The sequence below is a fragment of the Neopelma chrysocephalum genome, unplaced genomic scaffold (genome assembly GCF_003984885.1).
Source record: "Neopelma chrysocephalum unplaced genomic scaffold, ASM398488v2 Primary Assembly neopelma1_62, whole genome shotgun sequence".
Lineage (NCBI taxonomy): Eukaryota > Metazoa > Chordata > Aves > Passeriformes > Pipridae > Neopelma > Neopelma chrysocephalum.
This window is the reverse complement of record NW_020897719.1, coordinates 5,317,649-5,331,418: the sequence shown is the minus strand read 5'-3', so window position 1 is coordinate 5,331,418 and position 13,770 is coordinate 5,317,649. Positions and strand designations below refer to the sequence as shown.

Here is a 13,770-nt window from a genome sequence, read left to right as displayed (position 1 = left end):
GTTTGGTTCTTCTGTCTCACACCACAAAGTGCAAATAGCATGTCAGCATGCTGCAGAAGGTCAGTGTACAGTGTGAGTCCCTTAGAATTTCAGCTTTTCCAGTACCATTTAAGTTTCTATTTTAGGAAGCATTCTAACCAGTAAGCACATAGACTGTGCTTAAGATTCTGAAGCAAAAGTGTAACAAGTATGAAAGCTGCTCTTTTACAGCATTTGAACCTGTGAGCACTCAGCACTTCACAGACGTTGGTCTAATTTTCTATGACTATACTTTTGACCATTAACAGAGCATATATAAGAAATTGGTGTTTACAGTAGTCTAAGTTGCAGACTGTGAATCTCTGCTTCTTTACAAATTTTTTGTGAGTTCTGTTAGTCTTCATTTTTAGTGACTACTTTTCAAAACGTCACTTGCTTTGAGTAGCACCAGTATAAATTTACTAGATTAATTATTAGCTATCAGACTATATAATTTCGTTTAAAGAGTCATGGTTGGTTGTGTTATAATAGTGAAAAGAAATCAAACTCACCACATAGTCTTTAATTCATTTACATAACTTCAAAAGTACCAAACCAATTAAAAGAAATGGTCTTCTGTTGGGGCCTGAGATGACACATTTCAGCCCAGAGCAAGTTTTTAAAGACAGGTTTACAGACGCTTCCAACAATAGGTTTTATAATGGAAATGCTAATGCAGCTTTAGCAATATCAGTTCTTGCAGATGTTACTGCATCATTTTTATCAGAAACAAAATCAGTTCTTTTCCATGTGTGATTAACCTCAGAATCCTGTAATGTATTTTTTTTAAAAAAAAGCATTGACTTTGAAATGGCTCCTGTTAACAAGTTCAGCCAAAACCTTTTATCTTAAAACATTGCCCGATTTCTCATATTAAAAGTACTGTATTACATTATTAGCTCATTTAGTTTGGGAAGAAGTCTTACTTATCTGCTAAAGAAGAAATAACATGCATTTTTTGTTAACTACTTTTTTCTTCTTTTCATACAATCTACAAAAGGCAGCTGAAGAATAAACTTTTCTTTTTGTTTTTATTATTTTAGCTTCTCCTGGACACGAAATGGAACTCATTTTGATATAGATAAAGATGCACAGGTAACAATGAAACCAAATTCAGGGACCCTTGTCATAAATATTATGAATGGTGGGAAGGCAGAAGCATATGAAGGAGTATACCAGTGTACAGCAAGGAATGAACGAGGAGCAGCCATTTCCAACAATATTGTTATAAGGCCTTCTAGTAAGTAAAAGCTCTTAATTTTCAGAAAATGTGAAACACTTTGGTTTTCTTATTTTTTTATGAACTTTTTGCCTTTTTGTTTTCCTGTCTTAAAAATGTAATCATCAAAATGATTATGTTAGAAGTTACTGTCTCTTTTCTGATACTTAGATTTAATACTGTATTGCATGTTCTCTCAAATATTTTTTTAGAAAATTTAATAACGGGTTTTTTTCTAAGTACATCTAGATGACCTATCATATTTAAAACTGAGTTGTATATATGACACTACTATTAAAATAAAATATTTAAATCCTTAGTGCACATCATTGCTGATGAGAATTTTTATTCTTTTTACAAAGCCTATATTCCACAGTTTTTGTAATAGCTTTACTACAGAACAGATTGGGACTAAAAAGAAGATAAGGCTTAAAAATTATTATTAATGGTAGACTGTTTTTACAGCTTTTTATGTGCTTTTTAATCTCAGATTAGTTTTTCAAGCTTCTCAGCTTAAAATGTGCTGTTCTTACGTTTTAATAAAACTGTGTGTATAATATTGTTTCAAGAAGGCCTACTCCTTCTAATTTAGCACATCACTTTTTTTTTCATTATTGTAGTTAAAACTTTTCAAGATACTGATATAAAACCTTTTGTGAGAAGGCAAAATTATTTTAATCAGTTGATTATACTTTTGGCAAATCAATACTGCACTTTTCTTCCAGAAAACATAAAAAATAACAAAAATGAAATCTTTATTAAATGTGACAGGACTTAACATTCCAATGCATGTTGTTCTTCTGTTTTTCTGGAATATTATGTGCATTTTCCCATAAATTTTGGAGGTTTTGTCAATCCATAGTTTGTGTGTGTGTTAAAATTACTTTTTGTAGGATCGCCTTTGTGGACCAAAGAAAAACTAGAACCAAATCAGGTTCGCGAAGGTGATTCACTAGTACTGCACTGCAGACCTCCTGTTGGCTTACCACCACCTATAATATTTTGGATGGATAATGGTGAGTTTGGTTTTTATGCAGAAGTAGTTTACTTTTTGCAGTTTTTCTGCATAGTAGATCATTGTTTACTTACCAAGACCAGATGGTGGAGTTTCCCTTTAAGTTAAAATTCAGAGAATTTCCATTTCTATAGAAATGAAGAAACAAGCAGACATACAGCCCAAAAGCATGAAGTCAAAAGCAGCTGGAGATCTTCATGTAAGTTGTAGATTAACCCACTGGGGAAGAATGGGAAGACAGGGGAACTTGCTGGGAAACTTAAAACTGTCTGTATGTACAAAGCCACAAACAGTGTAATTGAGCAAATGTGGAGTCTGCAGATCATAATAATGGAGTGTGTATTATAATTGTGATAAATGTGTCCTTGTTTTCCCTTAGCTTTCCAAAGGCTGCCTCAAAGTGAAAGAGTTTCCCAAGGTCTAAATGGAGATCTTTATTTTTCTAATGTACAACCAGAAGACACCCGGGAGGACTATATCTGCTATGCAAGATTTAATCATACACAAACTATACAGCAGAAACAACCCATTTCTGTAAAAGTCTTTTCAAGTAGGTATTACATTACCTAATTACATACTTACGTAGTATTTATCCAGAGTTCTCAAGTTACATGATGAATTTAAGTAGTGTTACACTAGGGAATGTTGTCATTTTAATTCTAAATAAGAAATTGTCCTACTGTATAAACTTGGGCAATGTAATCTCCTGTTTTCTTGACATTTTAAAAGCTGTCATTTTTCTCTTTATAAGGCTTTGTCTTCTGAAAAAATGTCTTGTAAGATTTGAAATATAGAAAAAATACCATGTAAAAAATAAGTTTTCAGATGGTTTTCCAATGCAATAATATAAAGGTATTATGAATATTGTAACTATTGAAACAAATTAATCAATCATTTGATTAACTCACCATGGCCATATCATCACCTTTTGTTTCCCAGAACTTTTATTTATCCCTTTTGTATGCTTTCTTCATGATATTCTGTTTATTTCAGTGGATTCATTGAATGACACTATAGCTGCTAATTTGAGTGACACTGATATTTATGGTGGTGAGTTACACTGGTCCCCACTGATACTCCCTGTTTCACAGTAGCATTTAGTTAACTAACCTCACCTCCATGGCTACTTAACCTTTTACTCTCTTTTCAGTTTCTAATAAAGGTATCAATTAGTGCTGGTGATAATACATACTTTAGGAAGGGACTGCACAGTGTGATCCTTTCAAATATTTAATTTTTCAATGTTATTGTAACATATGGCTCATAAAAAATGTAAATGCTTATTATAAATGTCCTTTCACACTGGGGCAGATTTTAAAAATGGTCTATTTGATTGCTTGTATACTATGTTGCTTTTTCTTATTTTTCCTCCAATTAACCAAGTAGTTTGATAGTTCATTATCACTAGGACTATTCAATATCATGTGTTGCATAACAAATAACAACAATTAAGCATTTAACAGATGCGCTTCACATTTAATATCTTTTTATATGTACCATTTATTTTTATCTTAATTCATAAGTGTGAAACTGGAATTAATAAAAATCTGAACACTTTAATACTATCTGTATAAATAACTGTGTAGGGGTAAGATGACTTTTGTTTGCTTGGTGTTTAAGCTGGTCTTCCCATTAATTTATGTTGAATTGTCTTTTGCATATTGTGACTTAAATCCTCCCAAACAGGCCTATGTATGTTTAGCGAGACTGACTTTGGAGCACCACTGATTCTGTAACACTTGAGGTTCTAGACTCTCCACTTGATATTGTGTGATGTAGAAAATAATTGATAACTTACTCTATTTTGTCTTTTTCCTTGTCAAATGGGGCTCTGTACATATTAAACCATAACTTATGTAAATCCAAAATAAAACATGGGCACAGAAATTTTACTTCTCTACATAAAACTTATATTATTATTCAGGAGGAACAAACAAGGAATAAATACTTGAATACAAAACAATACATTAACTAGAATTAGTTAGGAAAATACTGTTCGATTGACTCACAACTCAGAAACACCGGGGTAATTCTTCTGAATTTTCATGGTCTCAAAATATGAGATAGATTAGTTGTTGCTGTGACTATCAGCTGCATTCTTGACTCTAGACTTCCCCTTTCTCTCAACAATGTTAAGTTGTGTACTAGTTTTTAAGAAATTCACAGCACATACTGTATTTAAAATCATATTTATGTTAATCTGTCAGTAAATCCTGTACCCTAACAAACTTAGAGTTTATTGTGTTTCTAATCACATTTAAAAAAAATAAAAATTACTGTAATGTTTCAGACTGCTACTACACTTCAGAGCAATTTAATCCTATATATTATATTGCTGTAAGAGAAAATTAGAGGATGCTCAGAAAACACACTATAATTACAGAAAAAACTCTTATTTTGACTTCAGTAAAGGCACAGGAAATTCTATAATACTTCAAAAGCCAACAGAGTATAATGTCAGAAATTGGTCTTATATTTATAGCTGCCTATTTACTGTAGTTATTTCTTACAGGTTAATCAATGGTTCTTTATTACAAGACTGGGGAAAAGCTTGAATTAAAGTTAAATACACAGTAAGAGGAAAATCCAAGGCTTCTGAAACCACATCTCACCTTGTCTAGAAAGTATTAAAACATACTGCAAAACAGGGCATACTTTCATCCCCTTGGTTTATATTTTTGAGTAAAATAACTTTGCTTTATTTTTATTTTTCTGGAAGCCCAGAAATTTTTGGTGACTTTGAGTCTTGCACTGTGCCTCACACTAGTGGCTTATTACTCCCCATAATAATTCTGCTGAAGTGAATAGGGGCTGCTTAGGATTAAGGCTGCATAGTTGTCTATGTAAAAGCTTTGTATTGGTTGCTCCTGTCTTTAATAATAACATTTTTCATGTATGTGTTCAAAATTGTGGCATTTAACAGATATGTTATGTCTGTCAAAACCTAATGTGTTGAGCTCTGTAGTTGTGTTACACAATGACTTAAATGGCCAATGTAGAGCAAAATCTGTCCAAAATGTGAGAATGGATGTATGCATTTGATCAGCATTGAGAGAAAAAATAGAAATTAATTATTTGAATTTTTCTTGTTTCAGCAAAGCCAGCTACAGAGAGGCAGCCAGTTCTTCTAACACCAACAGGTAGCACGAGTACTAAAGTGGAACTCAGAGGAAATGTGCTTTTGTTGGAGTGCATTGCAGCAGGATTGTGAGTTACTTTTTAGATAGGTTTTTTTTTCTAAATAGAAATACAGAAACAGAGGGAAACCTTTCAGAGATACTTAAAATGTTACCACTGTATAAGCTTGTGTGTTTCAAAGAAGCAGAAGTGTAGAATGGAAAGAGCCGTATTGAGGAAATCCTGCATTTACTTGGGGATCAGCAGACTTTAAAACTGATTATGAACATATGTATGGCCTCTGCCTTCTCAGATTCCCAAACCCTATGCACAGGATACGGGTTATACTGTTGATTTTAAAGGACACAAGCAAGAAATGCCATAGGGTGAAGTCAGGCAAATATCCGAAGAATTGCACTCAGGAATAAAGCCTCTGTTTTTTCCTAAGTTTGCAATCATTAGGCTCTCAAATTATATAAAAACAGACACGAATTTGCTGTTCTAATCTGAGAAAGCTTCTTATATATGCTAGTAATTACTTAGTAGATCAGCTAGGTGGGAGTTGTTAGAACATATCTTCAGCTTCTTACATCAAATTTCTCATTGTAATTGAGTTTAATTGGTACTTGTTTCTTCAATGCAATGCAAGTTTGCTTCTGCTGGTTATTGGGCAAGAAGAAAATTACTAAAGAGCAATTTAACTTCATTAATTAGGTTGATCTTAAGTTAGTTTCATTCTCAGGAAGAAATCTGAGAATAGATTGCTTAGAAATAGAAAATCCTCAGTACCTGTTTCAGGAACTGTAAATGTGCTTACAGTGCACAAAGGCATATAATGCAGAGGGCTCTGACTTAGCCATGAGAAAAGCCAATAACTGTAAATCATGCACCACAGCATCATGCACATGTGTTCACTTGCATAAGCTCCAGAGGGCTTCTCATGCACACTTGACACAGCTTGATAGGAGCATCGGTGCATTGTTTTTGTCTCAGCTGTGGTCTGCTCAGGTGTTTGCACCAACAGCACCAGCAGCACCAGCAAAACCATGACTGTGAGTGGGAGTAGCATCAACTCAGGTAATCTTTGTCTGCAATATGGTTACATGCTTTTTGACAACCCTGCAATAAAAGTATTTGGTGATTCAAACACAGGTAAAATAGCTGGATAAAACACGTGAAAAATATAGAGTATTATATAGGTTAGTGTCTTTAGCTGTCATGTAATTTAAAAAAAAAAATTCACTAAGAGAATACTTGTCCACAAAGGGTCAGATGCAGATTTTTTTTTAAAACAACTATTCCTAATTATGGACACCATAAATAAGTGTCTGTGTTATAAAATCTGTGATATTAGGCTGCTAAGGGACTATTTGCCTAGAGTCATTACTATTTGGGAAAGGACATTCTACTCAGCAAGCAACACCTTCTAATTTCTTGTAATTTTAAAAATATATCTCCATGTGTTTGAACAACTTTTCAGCTTCAGTGAACAACTTGGGGCATAGCCAAGGTTTAGACATGGTGCAGTGACAAGTAGCTATACTTGACTCAGCACTGACATTTTTTTCTTCATTTCTCATAAGAAATATTTCTCTCTGCTTACAGCTCTGCTGTAAAATTTATGATGTTCATGAAGCATTAGGATATTGCTCACACTAAGGACAATTATAAACTTGTCATTATCTAGAAGCTACCTTTAAAAGCACCATAAGCATCAATTTAATAGTAGAAGCACAATGAGATTTGAAACTTGTCTTCATTTATCAACCATCAGGTATCTTAAATTAATCAGCAGACAAATGTATTCTGTAATTATTAATCCTATGAACACATGGCTATTGACAGTGCTAGTGAAGCTTGTAATTTCCTAGAAACAAATGCTGGCATATTTTTCATATTTGTTGCATGAACCCCTGAATCTGGGTAAAGGCTCTCGAAATCACAGAATCACAGAATATGCTGAGTTGGAAGGGGCCCCTAAGAATCATCAAGTCCAACCCCTAGCCCTGCACAGGACCATTCTCAACAGTCACACCATGTGCCTGAGAGTATCATCCAAATACTTTTTGAACTCTGTCAGACTTGGTGCTGTAACCACTTCCCTGGGGAGCCTGTTCCATCACCCAACCACCCTCTAGGTGAAGAACCTTCTTCTAATCACCAACCTAAACCTCCCTGACACAATTTCAGGCCATTCCCTTGGCCTGTCCCTGGTCATCACAGAGAAGAGATCAGTATCTACCCCTCCTTTTCCCCTCATGAGGAAGTTGTAGACTGCAATGAGGTCTCCCCTCAGTCTCCTCTTCTCCAGGCTTTAACAAAACTTTACCAAAACATATGTTAAAAAAAATTAATGTATTGAACTCTTATCTTCCTTTTCTTCAATCCCTAAATTTGGTCTGTGCTTTTGCTTCTCCAGACCCACACCGGTAATCCGCTGGATTAAAGAGGGTGGGGAACTGCCAGCCAACAGAACATTTTTTGAAAACTTTAAGAAAACTCTCAAGATTATAGATGTTTCTGAAGCTGACTCTGGGAACTACAAATGTATAGCAAGAAATACACTGGGTTCAGTTCATCATGTCATTTCAGTAACCGTGAAAGGTAATACTAAAATTATTATTAACGTAATGTTGTCGAGTATCCAGAATACAAGACTGAAGTAGGCTTTCTAGGATGAAGTACACCTGGAAGGATAAATGATAATGGTTAAAAAATACTCTGAGGAAACAATCATTAAACCATCTGAATTCTAGTACTGGAAGGACTATCTCTAATATCTTTTTCATTTTTTAATGTTCTTTTATAAAGCATCAGACTAAATTGATATTGTATTGTAACAGTAGTAAGATAATTTATTAGTTTGCACCAGTACTACATTTATTTTAGATCCTTTGATTTTCTGTCATTAGACTGCTTTTTCTCTTGTTTTTATATTTTTCTCCCCATTCTCATCATCTCTTTCTTATTTTCTTCATGTTTTCTGCACACCATTCATATAGCCCAGATTCTTTCTTTTCTATTTTACTATCATCTTACAGTCTTATATTCTTCCTTTTTCTCTCTTGACTGACATTTCTGAGTTTCTATCTTCATGTTTTTTTACTCAAGATGATGCCTTACTAGTTCTAAAAACATTTACAATGTTTGTCTAAACAGGAATTGTAAGTATGTTGTGAATACCATGAAACAAAAACCTGTAATGGCAGCTAATTAGTCATTGAAATAATCAGTTGTAGTGCTTACTTTGCATGCTAAATAGCCCTTTATTGTGTTGTAGATCAGCATCATTTTATGATCACATTGAACCTCCTTTTTAAGAGAAGTTTAATTTTCTGTTTGCATCTGTCCATCAATCCAAAGTCTGAAATTTCATTGCAAGATGTGATAACATATGCTTTTTGTTGTTATTTATTGTAAAAAGAATGGAGAAATAGTTGGATATTTTTTATTAGGGGCAGTGTTCCACCCATTTTGATCTCAGTGTGTTTTCATCTTTCTCAGGTAAACATCTGACCCCACTGCAATCATCCATTTAATTTATTGAGACCAAGGGTTTTTCCATTTCTAAATTTCACCCTTGACACGAAATCTTTTTATATAATCAAACCTAAATTCATTCCTAACAGCCTAACTATTGTGAGCATGGCTATCTCTGAAATTAATCAAAATACCACTGCAGTCTCTGCAGATGCCATACTCAGATAAATTTTGCTTGCTTTAGGAAAGGCAAGTTAGATTCAAAGCCGGCAACCCTAAGTGAAAGACAGCACTTGTTGTTTGTATCAGAATTTTGATGCAATAGGTAGCCAGTAGCTCAGTTTAGCCAATGTATAATCTACCAGTTAACCCTTGGGTATCACATAGAGAGAGAGATACGTACATATATATATAAAGTAACAGCATAGGTGTAAGTCTGTATCTACACATACCTTGTTTGAATTATCTTCTGGTTACTGTACCTGTGCCTTATGGCTTTCTATACATAATTTTGGAAAATGATTGCTGTCTTTCTCTTCTTAAAACCAGCTGCCCCATACTGGATAACAGCACCCAGAAACCTGGTCTTGTCTCCTGGAGAAGATGGAACATTGATCTGCAGAGCTAATGGCAACCCAAAGCCCAGTATAAGCTGGTTAGCAAATGGCGTTCCCATAGCAAGTAAGGTTCTTAATCACCTCACAGGAGCATGAATAAGAAAATATGAAGAATATCAGGTTGGGTTTTTTCAAATATAAGTGAAGAGCCTGTATTTGAGTAGTTTTTACCTGACAGGTAATACTAAATTATAAAATATGTGGTAAAAATACTGTGGTTCATGAAAGTGGAACAACAAAATGTGCCCCTAACGTGTTTGAGAGCACTAAAATGTGTAAGCATACTCCATTTTGTTCTGTCTAGTGTTCTGCTGGTAAGTATCTTTGTGGAGATCAAGTGGTAGTAACAAAGCTGTGACATTTGTCCCTTTCACAAAGCCATTGCTGGGGTGTAATTTTTACCCTTGTGTTTCTGTGGCAGTCATGTCTGCTAGATCACTCCTTTGGTGCCCACTGCAACTCTAATGTTCTCTAGGAGTCCTGAATGTGACATAAAAGATCAAGTCCTCACATCTGTGGATATACAGAGCACTTGTAGGGTTTGCAGGATTTGCAATACACTGCGGGATTTGCAGCTTAGTGTATGTTTGAGCCTTCCAGGCTTCATTATTAAGAAGCTGCAGCAGCAAAACTGACTGAATGTGTCAGCAGCTACCTGGCAAACAGCTTGCGCCAAGTAGGTGTCAAAGAAAAGGAACCCCTAAGGCAGTGGAACGGCTGTTGCTGTGTACCTGGATAAAAAAAGCAGGCCTGAATTGGTAATTGAGTCACTTAATTGTCCTTACACGGGCAATGCTGTATGACAAACACAAGGTAGCCACTATATATAGCACAACTTGACTTGGGAAGGACTTGCTGGAGGACACTGCAGGGTGTGCACTCAGTATGCCCTGTGCCGCAAAGTCACGCTTGGTTCTTCTAGCTTTATCCTTCCTCATTCACAAAACGGTAGTGTAAAAACAGACAATCTGCCCTGTTGGCTCATGAGAGACAATGTACTCTAAAATAGTCGTCTCTGCTTACCTGTTTAAAGTATGACAGTGTCACTTTCAGAAGTTTAGGAGTTAAGTCTGTTGATGAAGCAATGTCACCCAGTTTGGAAAATGGAGAAGGATTGTCTACAGTCAAATCTAGGAAACAGCAACAGGTAAATGAGAACCCTCAATAGATACATTCGAAGTATTTGGTATACAAGCAAGATTAAACTTAATTGTTTATTTAGCAAATAACCTGTTTCATGAATCCTAATTAAATGTAAGTGTTACGACCCGCCCTAGGAAAAGGGGAGGGGGGGGTAACCCAGGTTTTTATCAATAATTCCCTTGGGGTGGATTAGAGTGAAACGACACTGAATAATCGGTGTCTGAAAACATATATTGGTAAGGTTTATTTCAACAATTTTGTATCAACAGGCATGCTAGCATTTTGGGTGTTGTCATCTATAGCATTTATAGCAATATGGCATAGGGATAACTTCAGGGTGGGAAAATGCATAAGGGAGAGAAAGGAAAGACAGGATAAGGGTAAGGGAGAGTAAGGGAAAGAAAATATGAGAGTGGAAAGATGCATATAGTCACCGCCCACGGGGTCCAGCAATGACACTTGGTAGTTGCCGCTTCCATGTCCGTCAGTTGAAGTGGTGGCCTTGATCTGCTGGGGGTGAAGGAGGGAAGCCCTCACACTCAAAGAAGTTATTATATCCATGGTTAGTGTGACGGGCCATGTCTTGAGCCTCTAACCTCTCCCTGGGCCTGTGCAGAGTTTTTGACTCTGGCCTGGTTCCCGCCTTTCAAGATTGGCAGGGGGGGGTATGGACCCTATTGCCCAAGAGAAGTGTAAGGCAAAAGTCAAAAGCCTGCAAGCTCGGCTCTTCACTGGAGGGAGGGGCAGGCCCAACTGCCCATAAGAGGTATAATGCAAAAGTCAAAAGCCTGCAAACTCCTGGAATGCATAAATCATTAACCATTTCAGTCTCTGACAGTAAGTTGAGATCTCTAGCCTGAGATTTAAAATGACAAGTTTCTATTGGTTAAATACTTTATGTAAGCTGACATTAACCACCTCATCAAACAATGGTTTGACAGGAAATCAGTAAAGTAGCAATGTAGTTTTGTATTGTGTATATTTATACATAAATATATCATAGTGCATGCCTTATCATAGAAGTTCGGTACTTGTCTTTCACTTTCCTTTCTGGGTTTTTGGTGGTCTCCTCTTCCTTTGCTATTTGCCATTCACTTTTTGTTTGTTTGTTTGGAGGAGATTTTTATCCTGCTTTCCTGGTAGTTTAACTCTTATTTCAGGCCTCCTGACTAATAAAATCCTTTTCACCTGGCTATGAGAGTCACCTTTGCCTTGCACTACTTCCTTGTCAAAGCTGTAGGACATTCTGTTCAAATGACAGACAAGTATATTTTCCAGAAAAGCAATGATGTATTCTGCATTCTTGCAGGGTAGCAGTAAATCGGGGTTTCTGGAAGCAGCTGCAGGATGCCACCAAATTTCCCAAGTACAAAGGCAGCATATATTGGCTGGCTGGCCTTGAGGAATCAGTACACAGAGTCTTGTTGAAGGAAACTCAGTAAAAATTAAAGACTTTAATTAAATTACCCACTTAAACTCAGTAGGGAGGAAAAAAAAAGGAAAGAAGACTGGAAATAAACAAGTGAGTATCTCAGCCTTATGAGAAGGGTCAGTTTCACTGCTGAGAAAAGCTGAAGTTTTATCCACCTTAAATCTTTAAGTGCAAGATGATTGGATGCTCCAGTACAGTGCATCTGTCAGCACATCTAAGAGAAGCATCATAGCCACAGAAAGTGCAGTTCTTAAAATTCTTGTGATTATGTCCTATTCTGAGTTATCAAAAGCTGTTCTGGAAACTCCCAAGTACAGTGGACCTTTTTGTTCACTTTTTACTAAATTATAGAATTGAACCACTCGTCTTCCAACCAAATTATTAGTAAATCACTGTAAAAGGAAACTAAAGCAGCTGTTTCAGCTTCAGGGCAGTGCTGAGACAGCTACACCCATGGCAGGATTTCAAAGAAAAAGAGCTATATTTGAATTTCAAAGCCCTGCTGTCATCATATATCCCACAATGTGCCTCCTGTGGCCTAGTAATCTGTTTGCAATACTTTAATTTTCTGTCGGAAAGCACAACTGGGAGATACTTAATTCTTCTGGTTTTGTTTTTTCATAATAGAGTCAGACAAGGAAGGGGGAATGTTGAAGAAAGAACCATTCGTCCATATCTCAGTCAAAGGCTGAGGCTTAAATATCAGTGGGGAAAAGGGAAAAATAAAGAAAAATGTAGTGTGTATTAAGTACCTATGAAACAAAATTGCAATGGTAAATTTTGTTCAAGATTATAATAGTCTGAGTAAACCAATATTTTTAGAGGAAGATTTTAGGTTTATCTAAAATATTTTAATTAATTTTCTTTAACAATAATGCTGAAAAGAAAAACACCAGCATTTCTGAAAAAAAAAAAAAGCTGCTTCAGACTTACTGGAGTGATAAGGACCTAAGCTAACCTCTCAATGTTTACCAACAGGAGTATTTTGAACTCACGTGCACCATCCTGTTGAGGTCAATTGGAATTACTTTGACAAATAGCAATTGAAAGTTCAGGCCATGACTCTGCCTTGCCTCATGCTTCAATTAACACTCAAGATCTGCATTATTTATACTGCTGCATAATCCATTGTGTCTTACTGCTTAGATATTCAGCATGGTTTTACAAAAGGGAAACCATGCATAAAATATCTCAACTTTTAAGAAAGTAACAACCCAGATTAATTGGGAAGGGGAAGCACTTTCGTAATTGGACTTCAGAAAGGCATTGCAAATACTGTACAAAAGACTAATTTATCGGTTCAGTGGTTTATAGTTCATGATGAGCTATTAATTATTAGATACAGACACCTAGATTTATACAAAGTAGTGCACTCAAAGGCACTGTTTATCATCATTCAATATGTTCTTCTCCTGTTTATATCACATTTCAAATTAAATTTCTAGATTTGAGTTAGTCTCCGTTAGTACTCATATTGAATTTAAGGGAGAAACATTAGCCTTTAGATTTCCTTCATGAAATGCCTTGATAATCCCTGGCTCAGAGATTTGTCATCCATTGTGTTTTCTCTGAGTATACACACACACTGTATATACTGACTGTTCATGGCAGCCATGGGTGGGTGAGGAGAAATTTGCTGGACTGGGATACCCTAAGAAGTTCAGTCTCAAACAGGAGAGCACTGCCAGGGCAGACATCTATCTGCTGCTTCTGCTGTCATTGTGTTGGA

General features: G+C 35.8%; 1 protein-coding gene across 33 annotated transcripts in view; it reads left to right on the top strand.

The window, feature by feature from the left end:
* NRCAM (neuronal cell adhesion molecule) overlaps positions 1–13,770 on the top strand; it is a 153,855-nt gene that overhangs the window by 90,093 nt on the left and 49,992 nt on the right. For 26 of the 33 annotated variants that reach the window (XM_027682131.1, XM_027682137.1, XM_027682130.1 and 23 more), the window contains 7 exons: positions 1,062–1,258; positions 2,131–2,253; positions 2,632–2,802; positions 3,246–3,302; positions 5,348–5,459; positions 7,789–7,973; positions 9,399–9,530. In XM_027682131.1, coding sequence (XP_027537932.1) covers positions 1,062–1,258; positions 2,131–2,253; positions 2,632–2,802; positions 3,246–3,302; positions 5,348–5,459; positions 7,789–7,973; positions 9,399–9,530 — 977 coding nt within the window. The remainder of the gene's footprint in view (positions 1–1,061; positions 1,259–2,130; positions 2,254–2,631; positions 2,803–3,245; positions 3,303–5,347; positions 5,460–7,788; positions 7,974–9,398; positions 9,531–13,770) is intronic. The other 7 variants (XM_027682128.1, XM_027682127.1, XM_027682136.1 and 4 more) reach the window with 1 other exon arrangement.